The sequence below is a fragment of the Rhodofomes roseus genome, assembly GCF_022264815.1.
Source record: "Rhodofomes roseus strain CIRM-BRFM 1785 chromosome Unknown C8Q71scaffold_9, whole genome shotgun sequence".
NCBI classification, from domain to species: Eukaryota; Fungi; Basidiomycota; class Agaricomycetes; order Polyporales; family Fomitopsidaceae; genus Rhodofomes; species Rhodofomes roseus.
In genome coordinates, this window is record NW_025952965.1 from 568,041 (window position 1) to 583,371 (window position 15,331).

Below are 15,331 nucleotides of genomic sequence, written 5' to 3' on the forward strand. Positions count from 1 at the left end.
GAAACGTGACGTGCATTAAGCGATGATGCACCCCTTCTTGTCTGCCTTCTTCTTGGGCTGCGCAGGAGGGTTGACTTTGATACGTGTGTGAGCATCAAAATTGCCAGCGCCGAACCACGAAAATTGCACTCACGAACAGCGCGGATGGCCTCGTCGAAAACGTTCTTGAGCCCCTTCTGCGTCAATGCGGAACATTCGAGGTACTTGACGGCTCCGATGTCCCTCATCATCGCCACGCCCTGCGAGTATTGTATAGGCGCCATGCGACTAGATTGGGTAGCGTGTCAGTAGACGAGCATCTCCGGCGGCGTCGGCGTGGCATACCGCTCCCTCAGCTTCTCAATAGTGCCAGGATCCTCGCGAAGATCGAGCTTGGTACCAACCAGGACGATTGACGTAGACGGCGCGTGATGCGAGATTTCAGGGTACCACTAAGCGAAGAGGTCGCATGAGCCCGGAGATCAATCACCCGACAGGAGCAGGGGCGCACCTTAGTCCGCACGTTCTCGAAACTGGGAGGGCTAACCAGGGAGAAGCAGATGAGGAATACGTCCGTTTGGGGGTATGAGAGAGGTCGGAGACGGTCGTAATCTTCCTGCCCAGCCGTATCCCACAGACCAAGCGAGATCGTCTTACCGTCGACCATTACATTGGCCGAGTAGTTGTCGAACACTGCGTCGCCGCATGTCATGAGACTGGGATGTGCGCGGAGGAAATGGGCGTGTGCGTACCGGTAGGGATATATTCGCCCTACGTGTCCCAGGATCAGTGTGATGGGACACAGCCGCTGAGCAAAGCACAACGTACCGGGAAGGCGTTTGTGGTGTACGAGATGAGCAGACATGTCTATGTACAAGCAGCCATTAGCCTTGGATACCGCACCGTAGAAGCGTTGCTTACCTTCCCGACTGCACCGTCTCCTACAACAACGCCTATACGACCAGGTTAGCAACGCGGCCGTGAGAGCAGGGTGGGGGCACCCAGCACGTACACTTAATGGCCTGCATTGTGGAAATTCTCCAGGGTGTCTATGAGTGAACTGGACGAGGTGGGCGTTGGAGGAGAGGCAAGGCACGTCCGAAGGCCGAATGATGGAGGAGCCAAGGCAGGCGACAGGCGGTAGAGGGAATTAGACGCGATAAGTGATCAGAAATCGCAGTTAACGGATGAGGCAGCGACGGCGTTACCTCAAGTGTGCGGCGGGGCAGAAATGGGTACAGTGTCAACAAACAGAAACAGAGTGGTATCGGCTGCAAGGCGAGAGAGCAATGAAGAAGAAACCGGGAAGGAGGATAGAATTGCGCTGTCGAGATGGCCGCATCTGGCCACCGGCTCGCCACGGCGCGACTAAATCCGTCTAGCCATGTCTCACGGTTTGTTTCGTCGTCGCATCCCAGCGCAGCCGCCTCCTCCCTCGACGTCGACAGGCCTACCGTCGGCGGGCACTAGGTCTCTTCAGGGATGTCTGCATTATCGTACCGGGCGACTGAATGCCAGGCTCTGCGAATCTCAAATCCGGCACGGCTCCGCGCGTTTGTATTGCCGCCATTCCCAGGTGTGCAACAGCCTGGCACACCGTCATTGGAACCTAAAGGCAAATGTTCGGAGGGCTTTCTCATGCGATACCCAGGGGGCAACCAAGCGCCGAAGGCGCGGCCGCAACCCTAGTGGTGGTGGTCCAAAATCGGTGTACGGGGTCCTGATTTGAGCTTTTCACGCGTGAAGCTACCATATTACCTGCTGCATGTCGTGGACGCATTCTCTGTGTGCGGTATTCATTGAATATCTTCGGTAGGATTGTATCAATCACTGTATACCACCCTTGTGGTGACCACTCAGCGGTATGCATTGCCTGTCGAATATAAACCCTCCCTTGAGGAAGCGCTTAAGTACAATCGATCGTACTCCATATATAGCAACAGCCACCTGCAGACTTGATTCATCGTGGGTTGTGTACATGTGCGGCATACATGCTGAGTGAATAGATTGTGGTACATACACGGTATAGTCAGGATCAGATCTCCACCGTGCTACTACATGGACAACCCTTCCGATCTCTCTACTCCTCATACGATCTCTATTCCCGGAGGTCCTACCCTCGAAACTGAATGGGACGAGAGAAAGCGGAGACATATGGTCTCCTGCGATCTATGCGGTAAAAGGATTGCGTTGACGGAACATGGCCATAACCATTCCCTATTCGAGCATCGTGGGTCTGCTACCTGTGATGACCTGCAGCGAAAGGCCCTACGGAAACAAGAACGAGCTGCGGCTGCAGCTACCCATGCAGCAGTCTTCGGTACACAGTCTACCGTCACTCAGGCCCAGCCTGGCCCGAGCTGTCTGAACATCGATCCTTCGCTTGGCATGCCAACTCAGGTGCATCCAGTCGAACCAGTCACACCACCCATGTCACTGGCATCGCTACCACTTTACACAGTACCTCCCACTCCCCAGCCATCTCGATCCGAGTCCCGCGTTGCAAGTGTCGAGCCAATATCATTCGAGTTGTTCAGCCGTGATCCGGGCTCAGTCAGTCCTGAGGCCGACTCGATAGCTGGCGAACTAACCACGTCATTTGCGGACCTGCGGGCCTCATCGCCAAGTCCTGCTGCAGCCGCGGAAGCGACTAGTACACTGGCTCCAATTGAAACTGAATCGGCACTCCGCGCTACGTCCTCACGCTCCGAGTCTGCAGATCTGGAACAGAGAGGGCCCACTCCCGCTGAGGGAGAGGGATGCAGAGGCATCCTTGTCGAGTGGAGGGCAGGATGCATACCATCAACATACCTGGCCATCTGATTCATCCGCTTGGTCCAACTATCATCGCCCTACGTCTATCAAACGATCAAGTCAATCAGCCAATTCTCCCGAGATATGCCAAGGACTCACGGATTGCGAAGACGTGGTCGATTCCAGGAACACAGCTCGAAGATATCCTGACGTTCGCTTGGGAGTCACTCTCCCCCGGCACGGAAGACATTATTGCAAATATCGAGCACGTACCGTCAGTGTCCACACAAAGTTTGCCGTATCAGGACGCAATAGGTGAGTTGCTGGGTAGGAATCATCACGGCGGACTACTGGGACGTACTGACGTGCTCCTAGGAAATGACGCGTTCACCGTCCTTGATGTGCCAACTTGGCTCACAATTGAGAAGAAGACCGGCTCGGATGTCGTCCCTTGTTTGATCTGTGGAAGTAAAGAAGCAGTCAAAAACATGCGGAATCACGTTGGACGCCATATCTTGTATGCAATGCGAGGGATAGTCGAGAACGTACCGTATGTCGCGAAGGTAAGTTCATTACTAGTATTTGAGGATGGACTTTCATGATATCTAACCTGCCGACTTTGCAATCAGCTCGGCGTCGAGCCTTGCGGCTTTTGCGGAATGGATGGGTGTGTTGTTCAGCTCTCCAAAGAGAACAGCAGTATTTCGGTTGCAGATGAGCTACGGCGCAGCCAAGACAGTAAGCAAAGCCACTCCGTGTACAAACGTGCCGATCTACTGTCCTTTGTGCCCGATTGGTCCGTCAGGGCAGCCGTGCACTATCTGGAAGTACAACGTACTATTTCACCTTGCGAAGGAGCATTGTACCGACAACGACGAGTTACCTCCTATCCCACTGCAGCTGGCAATCGACAGTCAACAGCTGTAGTCGAACGAGGAGGACCTAAGTCGCGCCGACGCTAGGATCGCCTGTACCGATTGTAACTCGTAGTGGACTGTTATCTAATCTAGCGTCTTATCGGACTGGTGGTGGCCTCTCAGGTGTTCGGGGGCCAGCGCTAAACTTTTTAGACTTGCGGGCCAGAATCCCCCGAATGGATGCCCCTCGGCGATACCGCATCTGTTTGGACGTCTTCAGACCATCAACGCGAGAGCGCCTGCTTCAGTCCGTTTGCGATCAATCAAGAGCACAGCTTGAAGCCTTGAACAGCAAGGGCTGTTGCACAATTCGTGTCTTCGCATTCGCAAGGAGCAGCGACACGGTCGACGGCACAGGACACCGTGTCCACTCGTATGGACAATATGTTCAGTCGCGGGATGTGGGCCGTCGAGGTGTCCGTCAGCACGATCGCACGCGATAGCGATGATATCACTGCGGTGTCCGACGGTCTTATACGGAGCGCGCCTCGTCGTATTTAGACACTGTCAGTGGCTTCTCCTTACCGCTGCACTCCGTCTAGACCCTCGCTAGTAGAGTCGCTACAACATGTCTGGCCAACGTCCTGTGCCTCGTCTCATCCTTATCCGCCATGGTGAGTGCCATCGCCCAGTCAATAGAATGCGCAATGATGCTATCCGGCAGGGGAGACGGAGTGGTCCTTGAGTGGGTCAGTGAGCTTACTCTGTCATGCACTGAGAAGATCTCGCTGACACGAATCCACTGGCCCGTACCAGTCGTCATGTGAGTGTTGATGCTGCTGCTGTCTTACTGCGGAGGGCTTCGAAGTGCCCAGACTGATTGCTGCGTTCCAGACCGGCCGCTCAGATATTCCACTCACAGCGCACGGCGAGGAGAAGACGAAGGAGACGGCGCTTGTCCTTGTAGGAGAAGGCAGTAAGTCGTGTCGCAATGTGTGTCGTGAATGTTATTGAACAGTAGTGCTTTCTTCTTGCAAGAGGTCATTGACCCGAAGAACATATGCAATGCGTTTGTTTCTCCAAGGATCCGTGCACACCGCACCTTTCATTTGATGTTTGATCATCTGCCGGCGCCCCCGCCCCATGTCATTACGGAGGAAGTACGAGAATGGGACTATGGTGACTATGAGGGCCTGTTGCCGTCCGAGATTAAGGAGAGGAACCCCAAATGGGTGATATGGCACGATGGGTGAGCTGTCCCCTTGACGAAGCCATGCGACGTTGTGCTCATCACTGTTATGTAGATGTCCGAACGGAGAAAGCACTGAGGAGATGTGTCACAGAGTCGACAGCGTTATCGCAAAGGTGCGCATCGCCCTTACAAGGCTAGCAGGAACGCGGTCGGCTTAGCACAGGTCACAGGTCAAGGAGCATCACAGGCAATGGCTTGAAGAAGGCAGAGGCAGTCGGGATGTCGTGATCATCGCGCATGGTCACTTCAACCGAGTCTTGATTTCCCGCTGGATCAACTTCCCTCTGTGCCTGGGTAGAGAGCAGCTCATTTCGTACATGTCTTCTGTAATGACTTACCACGTATACTCTAGGCACACACTTCAATGTCGAACCTGCTGGGGTGTGTTGCGGTAGCCTTTCCATTATGATATCCGCTGACTACCTTGCTCCAGGTCGCAGTCTTGAGCTACAACCACCGCAATCTAGCTGAGCCAGCTCTATCGGCACTGAACCTATATGCTCCGCCTGCGTAGACCGGATAAGGGCGTCGTTCGTACCACACATATCGAGTCCGGTGTAGATACGGCGAATGTATGAGACTAGAAGCAGAATGGCGCATTGTATGATATGTAGTGCACACTTACACACCGAAAACCGCGACGGGCGCGGGAGGGCGTCGTGGCGTGGGACGCGTCGCGTACGCGTCACGGTCTTGTTTTTGTTTGCTTGCCCAACGCGGGGCGCAGATCTCTGCACCAGGCGTGCAGCAGCCTGAGCAGTATCTCTGTCCTACTCCATCCCCTCGTAATATCCGATACCCCGGTGCAGTACCGCTTACTGCCACCACACTCCAGTCGCCATGGCGGACGAGGAGCAACCCCAGAGCCCCGTGCTCGAGAATCAGGAAGACGTGGCAGGGTCCGAAGGTTCCGAGCAGCTGGAGACCCATCCAGAAGAGCCTGAACATGAAGAGCACGAGGCTCACGAGGCTGGTAGCGTAACAGAAGCGGAAAGTACGACTGACGAGAAGCCTGCCGACGAAGGTGCGGCAGACGGACACGTTGAAGAGGGCGTGGTGCATGAAGCCGATACTACTACGATGCCCCCGGCCATTGAGGATGCAACACCCGTATCTTCTGCTGCTGAGGAGGCTGCGCCCCCACTCACGGAAGACATGGCCAAGGAGAACTTGAAGACTCCCCCGTCGCCGACCAAGAAGCTCACGGCCAAGCCCTCTATCAATGTCAAGCCCAGCAGGCCTGCGTCCGGCGCACCAGGAACGCCATTGGTCAAGAAGGTGCGTCAGTCCCTGTGGTCGTCAGAACACGCGTTCTGAGCGCGTCGTGGCGCGTTACGTGAATTCAGATCATCAACTCTGGCACGTTTGGGTCTGGCGCGGTCAAGCACGCCCCGACTGCGGTCTCGAAGGCCACTGGCACTCCCTTAAGTCCCACGAAGCCTACCTCCGCTGCATCGTCAATCAGGAAACCCACCAGCGGCGCATCCGCCGCCGCCAAACAGACCATGCCGCCTAGGACGAGTACCACTGGTGCCGCAGCTCCCAGTACCGCTGCCGCGCGGCGTCAGTCCGTCACGCCCAAGGCACCGACGTCCACTACGGCCAAATCACCTACGCCCAGTGTCACCAAGCCGGCTCCCAGGGCATCATTGGCATCGTCCACTAAGCCTGCGGCGTCCGCATCAGCACCCCGCCCAAGAGCTTCCGTGAGCGGTGAGGTGAAGAGAACGACGACGGCTTCTCGAACCAGCGCTGCTGCTTCTTCCGCACGACCGCCGAGTACATCGTCTACCAGGCCTACTAGGACACCTGGCTCCGGTTCCATCTCTTCTATCAAGGAGGTTGTCAAGGATGATGGGAAGAGCAAGGCTGTTGAGGAGTTGCAGGAGAAGGTGAGTGACACCGCTCTTGGGCACCACCATTTGTTGCTTATCCGGTTCGCAGCTCAATGACGCAAACGCGTCGCTGGTATCCAAGACCGAAGCTGTCACTGCGCTCGAGGATCAGGTCAGCGGCCTGAAGTCGTCGCTGGACTCTGCGTTGGCGGATGTCGAGTCGAAGCAGTCCACGCTCCAGGCGCTCGAGGAAGCGAAGAGCGAGACCGAGAAGGAGTTGGCTGCTGCGCGTGAGAGTCTGGCTGCGGCTCAGAGCTCGGAGTCTGGGACCGAACCCGGCCTAGAGACGATCCGAACGGAGGTATGTGAAGTACAGCGCATACTTGATTTGGTGCTGACACTGCGATCGTAGCTCGAGGAAGCCAAGTCAAACTCTGCTTCTTTGAAGGAGCTCGTAGCCAGCCTGCAGTCGCGGATCGAGGAGCTCGAGACTGAGGTCAAAGCCGCTCAGGAGAACCTTGAAGTCCTTCGCTCGTCTTCCGGAGATGCATCTGCAGCGGCTACCGCTGCAGCCGAGGTCGAACACGCCGCTCTCCTCAAGGCGAAAGCCGACTTGGACGCGATCCAGGCTGAGGTTGAGAGCCTCAAAGCTGCTCGCGACCAGGCTACTGCTGACGCGGAGGCGAAGATCACCGCCCTCCAGGAGCAGGCTTCCCGTCTCGAGCCTCTCGAGGCACAGGTCGCTGAGCTCAAGACGGAGAGCGAGGAGAAGTCTAACAAGATCTCCGAGCTCGAGATCGAGATTTTGGAGCTGAAGGAGGAGCAGGAGAAATCAGAGGACGAACGCTCCCAGACCTCCGAGCGCATCAAGGCGCTGGAAGACGACCTGAAGAAGGCCGAGGAGGCTGGTCGTCTGGCTGTCGAGCAGGCCAACGCGAAGGCCTCTGACGATCTTGCCCAGGCGAACGAGGAGAACGCGAAGTTGCAGGCGGAGATCGGCGAGCTTCGAGAGCAGATCGACAAGCTCACCAGTCGTTGCAGCGAACTTGAGGGTCAGCTCGCCGAGGCTGTTGCCGCTCAGGAGGCTACGAAGGCTGAGTTGGCAAGCCAGAGCGAGGCGCACAAGGTCGAGGTCGAGAGCCTTCAGGAGTCGTTCCAGGAGAAGGAGAACAAACTCCAGGAGGAGCTGAAGGCCGTGTCTACCGAGCTCGAGGTTCGTCAGGCACATTGATTGTTGCAGTACGCATTCTCACTCCCATAACAGAGCCAGGAGTCCAAGTACAATGCCAAGGTCGACGACGTAAAGGCAGAGCATGCGAAGCTCTTGGAGGAGGCGTTCGAGCGTGCCAAGGTGGGATTCGAGGTGCACCGTGCTCGTGTATACACTGACTGTAAGCCACGCAGAATGAGGCGGGCTCTGCTCACAGCCAAGACCTGCAAGCCCTCCGTGCCGAATCTCAGGCTACGATCGAGCAGCTCCGCGCTGCTCACCAGACGACTATTGAAGGCCTCAAAGCGGAGCATCAGACTGCGTTGGAGAGTCAAGTGAAGTCGCTCGAGAAGGAGATTAGCAAGCAGGCTCTCGACTTGAAAGCCACGCAGGAAGATCTTGCGAAGGCGAAGGGCACCGTCGCATCTGCCAGTGCCGAGTTGGAGTCTCTGAAGATCCAGCTCGACGAGGCGCGCGCGGTCGCTGCAGCTGTCGACAAGACCGACAAAGACGAGGTGATCTTTCGCTTGCAGAAGGAGCTCTCAAATGCTCGGGATGACCACGCGTCCCTCAGAGACATGTTCGTGGCTACCAAAGAGTCGCTTACAGAGGTCTCCAGGAATCACATTAAGGAGCTGGAGGAGGCTGCGAAGGGCCGTGCGGAGGAGGCTACCAAGCTTCGCGCTGCGCACCAGGAGGAGATCTTGGCTGTGACAAGCGAGAAGTCCGAGCTCCAGACGAAGCTATCTGATCTCGAGGGTGAGCTGGCGACCATCAAGGCGACGTTGGCTACCGAGACGGTATCCTCTCCGAAGAGCAACGGATCGGCGCACGCGCGTACTTCGAGCGTGTCCCGAGACGAGCTGCAGCGCCTCCACGAGGCTCACAATCTCAAGATCCATGATATCCAGGCGGAGCAGGAGCGACAGATTAGGGCTTTGAGGGAGCAGTACGACATCGCTCTTGCCAAGGCCGAGGAGCTGCAACAGGAAGTCGCGCGCAAGACCATGGAGATCCAATATCTCGAGACCGACCAGGAGGATAGCCAGGACCAGATTACACGGTATGTAAAGATTTTCGGACTGAAGAGTTTCCTTGGGGCTATTTGCACGCTGGCCGTCGTATACGGACTGTTTTGATTGCGTTGGTCTCCAACCGATCTGCTCACACTCATTTCCACTCATCTCATCCATCGCGCTCATTTGCCCTCATCGCTCATTTATTACTGCCTTATCTTATCACTCGTATACTCATGGACTCTTCTGCTTTTCCATGCCGCATCCACGCAACAGCTTGAAGGAGGACCTCGAACGTCTGGAACAACAGAACAGCAAAGAATGAAAGCGATGAGGAACCGGCGTGTCGACCCCGTGGCGACCCCTCCGGCCCGCCTCACGACAATCGCCATGTCCACATCACTATGCCGCCTGCTGGATCGCGTCCGGGTTTCGCGTTGTTCGTGCTATTAGGATGCCGGTGGGACTTTCTTAACTTGTACGGTACGATTGGCATCGTAATGCTCCCTCTCAACTTACTGTTAGGCTCGTGCTTTGATATCTCACCCTGTCCTTGCTAGTATGTTACCCTCATCACATACCCCCGCGTTATGCATCGTTCAGTGCAAACGAATATAATCGAATGTAGCCCAGAGATTCACGACGCGTCCATCAAAGAGCAAGTAGTTGAGAGTGAGTAAGCAATAAGATATCGAACTAGAATCAACAGTATCGTAGTGTCTATGCGGCGAGGATCTTTTGCACACCCAAACTTTGCGTAAGTATCTACACGGCTTAAGAGGCGAAGCGAAGCATCCCCTTCGAGTGCAATCGAGGTAGGTAATGACGTATTAGGTTTCGGACCGACAGTTGGTCCATGTGAACCCCAGACCAGATGTTGACCTTGACCGCGACCTCACGTAGGCTACGAAACTGCTCCGGCACCAGGATGCTCTCGATGGTCTTCCAGTCAAGCGCGTCGAGCTCCCCGAGCAGACGGATCTCCAACGCGAACGTGCGCAGGCGGGCGGGATCGACCGCGGACAGGAGGCTGGTAACCCAAGGCGTGGAGTACGCGTGCGAGATCGCACTGCGGATGGTCAGCCTCTCGACCGTGACGGTCGAGGGGATCCTGAGCGAGCTAGGCAAGAAGACGACTGGACGGCTGGTAAGTCGGACGTGATGAGTGGGGCGCAGAGTGACGACTGACCGTTCGACCCAGGACGCATCGGGTGCCATTCGATGTCGAGCTCGGTCAGCGACTCTCCGATGTTCTCCAGCAAGACGCTGAGAGCGTATGCATCAGCCTCGGACGTCAGGGTGACCGACAGGCTGTGAATGCTGCGATGATGGCCACCCCGAAGCAGTAGGCCAATGACAGAGGCATAGTCGACGTCCCTGCCTAGGACCAATCTTCGCAGCCCAGGCGCATCGAGAGCGCGCGGCAGGACATCACAGGTCGTAGATGCCCAAGACACACCGCAGAGTGCGAGGCTCCGCAGCCTCGGACACGAGTAGAACAGCCGCGCGAAGTCTTCGAGCGCAGGGAAGTCGCAATATTGAAGGAAGAGCTCCGTCACGGGCGTTTCTTCGGGTACGCTGCGCAGGATGCTTGCGGACGTTGAGAGCAGGGACCCTCCGAGAGACCCCAGGTTGGGGAGGTAACGGAGAAGGATGGGAAGGACCTCCTCAATCTGCGCGAGGTCTGCGCTGCTAGCCTTCTCCAGCCTGGATATTTTGAGGACGCGGACATAGCAACCTAAGACGGGATGCGCCTGTAGCAGCCGCTTGAATGCGATAAACAGCTGAGGTTTGTGTAGGAGGACTTCGCAGTAGAGGTGATGACGGGACGTCGGCACCCATTCGCGGCAAGTGAGGCTGCAGGCTGTTAGGGACTTCCTGTCATTGTGGAGATAGTCAATAACGTAGTCGCAGAGCTCCGGTGGTACAACAGGCATGTTTCTCAAGCCTAATTTGCGGCCTTCATCAGTCTGCCATTACAATGACCACTCAAAATGAGGACATACGAGTGAGGTAGGGCGCAGAGGCGTACTGGGTGGTGAAGGGAGCTCAGGTGCAGACAGGGGAAGACGGGCGCAAAATGGATATAACAGAGCTGCAAGGACGATGTGTGGCCGACAGGGGCCGGAAAACACAGGCTAGATTTGCCTCCGCCCGACTAAAGTATACGGCGAAATACCATATGTGAGAGCGCGAGACAAGCGGGGTCATGTCCGCTGATGGTGTCGGACTTGTCCAAACGGTGGGCGGCACGCCCGGAAGTGACGACGGTTGAAACTTTCATGGCCAATTCCGCCTGGTGCGGGCTAAGAGGGCAGCAGGCTATCACAAATGCCCGTATAATAACGTAAAATCACCAGATGTACAGGTTCGCCAAATCTTATGTCGATTAGCGAACAACGGCAGCTCACAATGAGGCAACCTCGACGCCAAATCCCAAAGGCCACACGGTGGAGGAGGCTACGGGGAGCCAATGGTAGCCTTCTCCTGAGCAACCGTCAGAACGGCTCCGCACACATATCAAACGGATGTCACTCACCGCCACAAGCACGGAGCGCTGTTTGCTGCGACCGCGCAAGATGGCTAGCTCGCTGTCGGACACCTCGGTACTGCCACTCGAATCAGACATGCCGGTCATCTCGCAACTATCACAGAGATTTCAGGCCAGTATCGCGCGCTGTTGCGGACCAGCGACGTGGCAGGGGCGGTCATCCCGTGCATCCGCTATGTATGCCTGCCTGACCAGGAGCGGGCTTCCTGCGCTTCCGCCACGGCAGTTTCCCCTTTGGGAGAGCCGATCTTCGACGCCTCGTAGATGGCTTGCAGCTCGTCACCGTTGTCTTGACTGTTCAGGGCACCTCCTATATGTCTTGCGCAACATATTGTGCAGCCCGCTGTGACGACGAAAGGCGGGAGTGTGTCGTACCATGAGATGAAAGTGGGACGATTGCAGCCACAGGGCGGGGGCGCCTGCGCGCATGACGGAGACCCCGCGGTGTTTGTGGGGGCCAAATAGTGGGCCCTTGCGCATTTCGGGACATCCCCAAGGTCTCAGGCTCTCGCCAGCTCATCCTCTACCTCCACCTCCCCCCTCTCCCCACCCTCTGCCGCTACCTCTTCAGCACCTCCGTGTGTCGACCAACCATGGCCATCGAAAAGAGCTTGCCCGGCCAGAAGGGAGTCAACTGGTCTAATATTGCTGTCGGTCAGTATACGCGCCTGTGGCTGAGCTGTTCACGCGGACTCACGGACTGCTGTGCATTCAGGCGCGATCATGAACATGGTAATGCGTATGTTTTCTGTGTACTGACATGCAGAAGCTGACCTCTAGGTCGTCTTGCTGTGATGTAGTTCGTGAGTGCCATCATTTGTCGTGCGAGACACCCTAACTGACGACGTGTACAGGAGGCAAGTGGCTGAAAAGCTCGCGCGTTGTACAGTCTCCTTACTCTTTGAATAGGTCACGACATTAGGACAGCCCCTTGAGGTCTTGAAGACTCAGATGGCAGCAAACCGGTCACAATCCATGTTCCAGGCTGTCCAGACAGTATGGAGCCGTGGAGGCGTGCTGGGATTCTACCAGGGACTCATCCCATGGGTGCGTGGCATGTGATTTCGGCCTCGCACCGGTCCCTCACCCCAAGTCATCGCAGGCATGGATTGAAGCGTCGACAAAGGGTGCAGTGCTCCTCTTCACCGCTTCGGAGGTTGAGAGCAAGGTGGTGGGCCTTGGGATGAGCCCAGGAGCAGCTGGTCTGATTGGCGGCATGACGGGTGGTGTCGCGCAGGCCTACGCGACCATGGGTGCGTATTTTGATGTAATTCGCTTCCCTCGTCCGAGCTCATACTGGTTGCAGGCTTCTGCACATGTATGAAGACCGCAGAAATTACGCGGCACAAGCAGGCTGCATCTGGTGTCAAGCCGCCTTCGACTTGGGTCGTCTTCATGGACATCTACCGCCGGGAAGGTGTCAAGGGCATCAACAAGGGTGTCAATGCTGTCGCTGTGCGGCAAATGACCAACTGGGGATCTCGGTATGTCGATGACTACTGCTCCTATACCTCCGCAACCAAACAGATCCGTATAGGATGGGTTTCGCGCGGTTAGCGGAGACTAGCATCAAGAAGTTCAAGGGCAAGGGTGAGAACGACAAGTTGACGGCTCTCGAGAAGATCGCCTCGTCGTCAATAGGTGGCGCGCTTGCAACATGGAACCAGCCCATCGAAGTCGTACGAGTAGAGGTTGGTCCGTCCACTTGAGCGTCCATAGCGGCGGCTGACGTCAGGACCCGGTGTAGATGCAATCTATGGCGAAGTCGGCCAACCTGGACCCCAAGCGCCCCCAGAAGGCCACTATCCTCAGCACTCTCCAATACGTCTACAGGGAGAATGGTCTGAAGGGTCTCTACCGTGGCGTGACACCCCGTATTGGCCTCGGCATCTGGCAGACAGTGTGCATGGTCTCGTTCGCGGACTATGTCAAAATCTGGTGAGCTCCAGTGAATCATTTGTATAAGCTTACTGGAGCTGACGGTGTCCTACAGGATGAAAGGCACGTAAACGTGCATGCTGCCAGTATGTATTGGATTAGATACATTGGACCCCTCGCTTCACGGGCGGATGTCAATGCCGATTTATTGCTACGATACTTACTCACATATTCATGCTTCAATTGGATTGCTTTCTCCATGGAGGACTCCTGCATCCAACGTCGGACATACACTTACTCAATACTCGGTCATATGCAAATTCTCAGTACGTGCCATGCTTCTCGAATCCCACGCGACCATTACACGGGGTCCGAGAAGCTCAGGCAGGAAGCATGACTGTGAATCTTCTAATTCAGTATCTCACGTCGGTGCGACGACGAGGGCCGACAGACGCGTCGTTCAGGCAAAGCTCTCAACATCCTCAACGCGCAGCGTGGATGGGAATGGCTGCGGCCGTTTTGGTGATACAGGAAAGGTTAGCTCAGGACCGCGCGGCTCCCGTGATTCGGTCTCCACCATACGTACGCGTACTCAGGACCGCACGAGACAGCGGTGAGCAGGTGCCCTCGGCGCGCCGGGCGTATAACACGCTCTTTCCGGCGTCCAGACAGTCTACAGGGGCACTCTGGTTCTAGCTCACGGTTTGGAACGAACCACCACCCACACATTGATACGCACGATGAGCACCGTCGCCGCACCGAGGAAGGTCAACCCGCTCCTTGCCGCATACCTAGCGAACCTCGCTGCCCATCCCTTGCGGACCAAGGCCATCACGAGCGGTACGTGGCCGTGTCTTGACGGCATGCGTGACACATCTCTGACAGTCCAGTCGATTCGGATGTTGCGCTTCAGGGGTCCTGCAGTTCTTCCAGGAGGTGCTCGCGACGCACCTTGCAGGCGTCCCCGCGAGGAGGGTGCCCAAAGATGCACCTTTCTACGAGCACGCCCTCGCGCGTGTTAAGATAGAGTCTAAGGCTCCTAAGATGACCCTGTACGGCATGCTCGTGTCGGCACCGATGAGCCACGCGCTGGTGGGTATAACGCAGAAGTTATTCGTGGGCAAGACTGGTCTCGCAGCGAAGGTGGGGCAGCTGCTCGTAAGCAACCTCATTGTCGCGCCCATCCAGATCGCCGGTGAGTCTCGCGTTGAGCTAGAGCCTTAGTGCGGTCGAGCGCGGCATCCACTCTGACATCTCCGCGGAACGGTTGCAGTATATCTGTCGTGCACGGCGGTAATCAACGGCGCGCGGACAGTGGACGATGTGCGGAAGACAGTCAAGGCGGGCTACATGAACGCTCTACGCGTATGTATCTTGTGCTCGAGGCGCTCATGACTGCAAGCTCATCGTGACGTCCGACCTATACAGGTGACATGGATGACTCTCCCTCTTACCATCGTGATTGCGCAAAGATACCTTGCTCCTGAGCTCTGGGTGCCATTCATCAACCTGGTCCAATTCGTCACGGGGGTAAGCGACGAATCCTCTGCCGTGTGTTGGATCAGATTTAGCTAATCCTCGCTCAGACATACTTCAATACGAAGATGAAAAAGATACGGATGGCCATGGACGCGAAGAAGACCAAGAAAGATCAGGAGGACTAGCGGCAGCCGAAGTGATGCCTTGTATTGGTACCATCGGGTCATGCCAGCTGTTCTCCCGCGAGCCACGTCGTGTTCATAGTCCAGATGTTTACCCTGAATGCCATCTTTGGTACTGGTACTGCTACACATGAGGCTCAGGCAACCCCGGGCCATCGCAACATGTGGATCTAATCTGGCAGCGGCGAGATCGAGTTGAGCGAGAGATCGTATCACGCACTGCACTCTTCCAAGCCACTACAAAAGGCGTTACCTGGCCCGACCTTGGAACTGTCTTCTCAGTGTACGTCACTCTGATTGGTGCTTCTAGTGCTTCTGAGCCGATTACAGACATAGTG

General features: G+C 56.3%; 8 protein-coding genes across 8 annotated transcripts; 6 read left to right on the forward strand and 2 right to left on the reverse strand.

The window, feature by feature from the left end:
- Window positions 1–15: 15 nt before the first annotated feature.
- Window positions 16–1,007, reverse strand: C8Q71DRAFT_723465 (small GTPase rac1p; the record flags this gene model as incomplete). Its single annotated transcript, XM_047921585.1, has 8 exons — window positions 16–74; window positions 134–267; window positions 325–431; window positions 491–672; window positions 732–750; window positions 808–846; window positions 901–932; window positions 992–1,007. The coding sequence occupies 8 exons, from the start codon at window positions 1,005–1,007 to the stop codon at window positions 16–18; spliced, it is 588 nt and encodes a 195-aa protein (XP_047779308.1).
- A 914-nt stretch (window positions 1,008–1,921) lies between these two features.
- C8Q71DRAFT_756965 (uncharacterized protein) lies at window positions 1,922–3,188 on the forward strand. Its single transcript, XM_047923642.1, has 2 exons — window positions 1,922–2,837; window positions 2,893–3,188. Exon 1 carries the CDS (start codon window positions 2,038–2,040, stop codon window positions 2,800–2,802), a length of 765 nt encoding a protein of 254 aa, XP_047779309.1. The 5' UTR covers window positions 1,922–2,037; the 3' UTR covers window positions 2,803–2,837; window positions 2,893–3,188.
- A 258-nt stretch (window positions 3,189–3,446) lies between these two features.
- Window positions 3,447–3,755, forward strand: C8Q71DRAFT_756969 (uncharacterized protein; the record flags this gene model as incomplete). Its single annotated transcript, XM_047923643.1, has 1 exon — window positions 3,447–3,755. A coding segment is annotated over one exon (214 nt), but the record flags the coding sequence as incomplete, so codon positions are not given.
- Window positions 3,756–3,859: 104 nt separating this feature from the next.
- C8Q71DRAFT_756972 (phosphoglycerate mutase-like protein) lies at window positions 3,860–5,477 on the forward strand. The gene is made up of 10 exons (XM_047923644.1): window positions 3,860–4,156; window positions 4,207–4,264; window positions 4,315–4,339; window positions 4,407–4,413; window positions 4,485–4,566; window positions 4,629–4,839; window positions 4,895–4,955; window positions 5,013–5,136; window positions 5,195–5,223; window positions 5,276–5,477. Exons 2-10 carry the CDS (start codon window positions 4,219–4,221, stop codon window positions 5,354–5,356), a joined length of 666 nt encoding a protein of 221 aa, XP_047779311.1. The 5' UTR covers window positions 3,860–4,156; window positions 4,207–4,218; the 3' UTR covers window positions 5,357–5,477.
- A 205-nt stretch (window positions 5,478–5,682) lies between these two features.
- Window positions 5,683–9,026, forward strand: C8Q71DRAFT_857457 (uncharacterized protein; the record flags this gene model as incomplete). The annotated part of the gene is made up of 6 exons (XM_047927415.1): window positions 5,683–6,120; window positions 6,189–6,734; window positions 6,787–7,038; window positions 7,090–7,890; window positions 7,942–8,028; window positions 8,082–9,026. 6 exons carry the CDS (start codon window positions 5,683–5,685, stop codon window positions 9,024–9,026), a joined length of 3,069 nt encoding a protein of 1,022 aa, XP_047779312.1.
- Window positions 9,027–9,452: 426 nt separating this feature from the next.
- C8Q71DRAFT_587587 (uncharacterized protein) lies at window positions 9,453–11,203 on the reverse strand. Its single transcript, XM_047919540.1, has 3 exons — window positions 10,910–11,203; window positions 10,093–10,851; window positions 9,453–10,039 (listed from the first exon to the last, which is right to left on the reverse strand). The coding sequence occupies exons 2-3, from the start codon at window positions 10,838–10,840 to the stop codon at window positions 9,678–9,680; spliced, it is 1,110 nt and encodes a 369-aa protein (XP_047779313.1). The 5' UTR covers window positions 10,841–10,851; window positions 10,910–11,203; the 3' UTR covers window positions 9,453–9,677.
- A 724-nt stretch (window positions 11,204–11,927) lies between these two features.
- C8Q71DRAFT_756984 (mitochondrial carrier) lies at window positions 11,928–13,726 on the forward strand. The gene is made up of 9 exons (XM_047923645.1): window positions 11,928–12,108; window positions 12,170–12,186; window positions 12,255–12,258; window positions 12,362–12,501; window positions 12,557–12,707; window positions 12,761–12,938; window positions 12,992–13,145; window positions 13,202–13,392; window positions 13,448–13,726. The coding sequence occupies exons 1-9, from the start codon at window positions 12,048–12,050 to the stop codon at window positions 13,461–13,463; spliced, it is 912 nt and encodes a 303-aa protein (XP_047779314.1). The 5' UTR covers window positions 11,928–12,047; the 3' UTR covers window positions 13,464–13,726.
- Window positions 13,727–13,770: 44 nt separating this feature from the next.
- C8Q71DRAFT_834416 (uncharacterized protein) lies at window positions 13,771–14,996 on the forward strand (the record flags this gene model as incomplete). Its single annotated transcript, XM_047926413.1, has 5 exons — window positions 13,771–14,172; window positions 14,246–14,527; window positions 14,606–14,697; window positions 14,761–14,862; window positions 14,919–14,996. The coding sequence occupies exons 1-5, from the start codon at window positions 14,073–14,075 to the stop codon at window positions 14,994–14,996; spliced, it is 654 nt and encodes a 217-aa protein (XP_047779315.1). The 5' UTR covers window positions 13,771–14,072.
- Between the last annotated feature and the right edge of the window lie 335 nt (window positions 14,997–15,331).

Bases quoted from the DNA above. Each gene is read 5' to 3' on its own strand.
- C8Q71DRAFT_756965 (XM_047923642.1), top strand. From the start codon at position 2,038: ATGGACAACCCTTCCGATCTCTCTACTCCTCATACGATCTCTATTCCC.
- C8Q71DRAFT_756972 (XM_047923644.1), top strand. From the start codon at position 4,219: ATGTCTGGCCAACGTCCTGTGCCTCGTCTCATCCTTATCCGCCATG. The intron at 4,840-4,894 runs GTGAGCTGTCCC...ACTGTTATGTAG, and splicing joins TGGGTGATATGGCACGATGG to ATGTCCGAACGGAGAAAGCA. The intron at 5,137-5,194 runs GTAGAGAGCAGC...CGTATACTCTAG, and splicing joins CAACTTCCCTCTGTGCCTGG to GCACACACTTCAATGTCGAA.
- C8Q71DRAFT_587587 (XM_047919540.1), bottom strand. From the start codon at position 10,840: ATGCCTGTTGTACCACCGGAGCTCTGCGACTACGTTATTGACTATCTC. The intron at 10,040-10,092 runs GTCAGTCGTCAC...CCAGCCGTCCAG, and splicing joins GATGCGTCCTGGGTCGAACG to TCGTCTTCTTGCCTAGCTCG.
- C8Q71DRAFT_756984 (XM_047923645.1), top strand. From the start codon at position 12,048: ATGGCCATCGAAAAGAGCTTGCCCGGCCAGAAGGGAGTCAACTGGTCT. The intron at 12,502-12,556 runs GTGCGTGGCATG...AAGTCATCGCAG, and splicing joins ACCAGGGACTCATCCCATGG to GCATGGATTGAAGCGTCGAC. The intron at 12,939-12,991 runs GTATGTCGATGA...AGATCCGTATAG, and splicing joins ATGACCAACTGGGGATCTCG to GATGGGTTTCGCGCGGTTAG.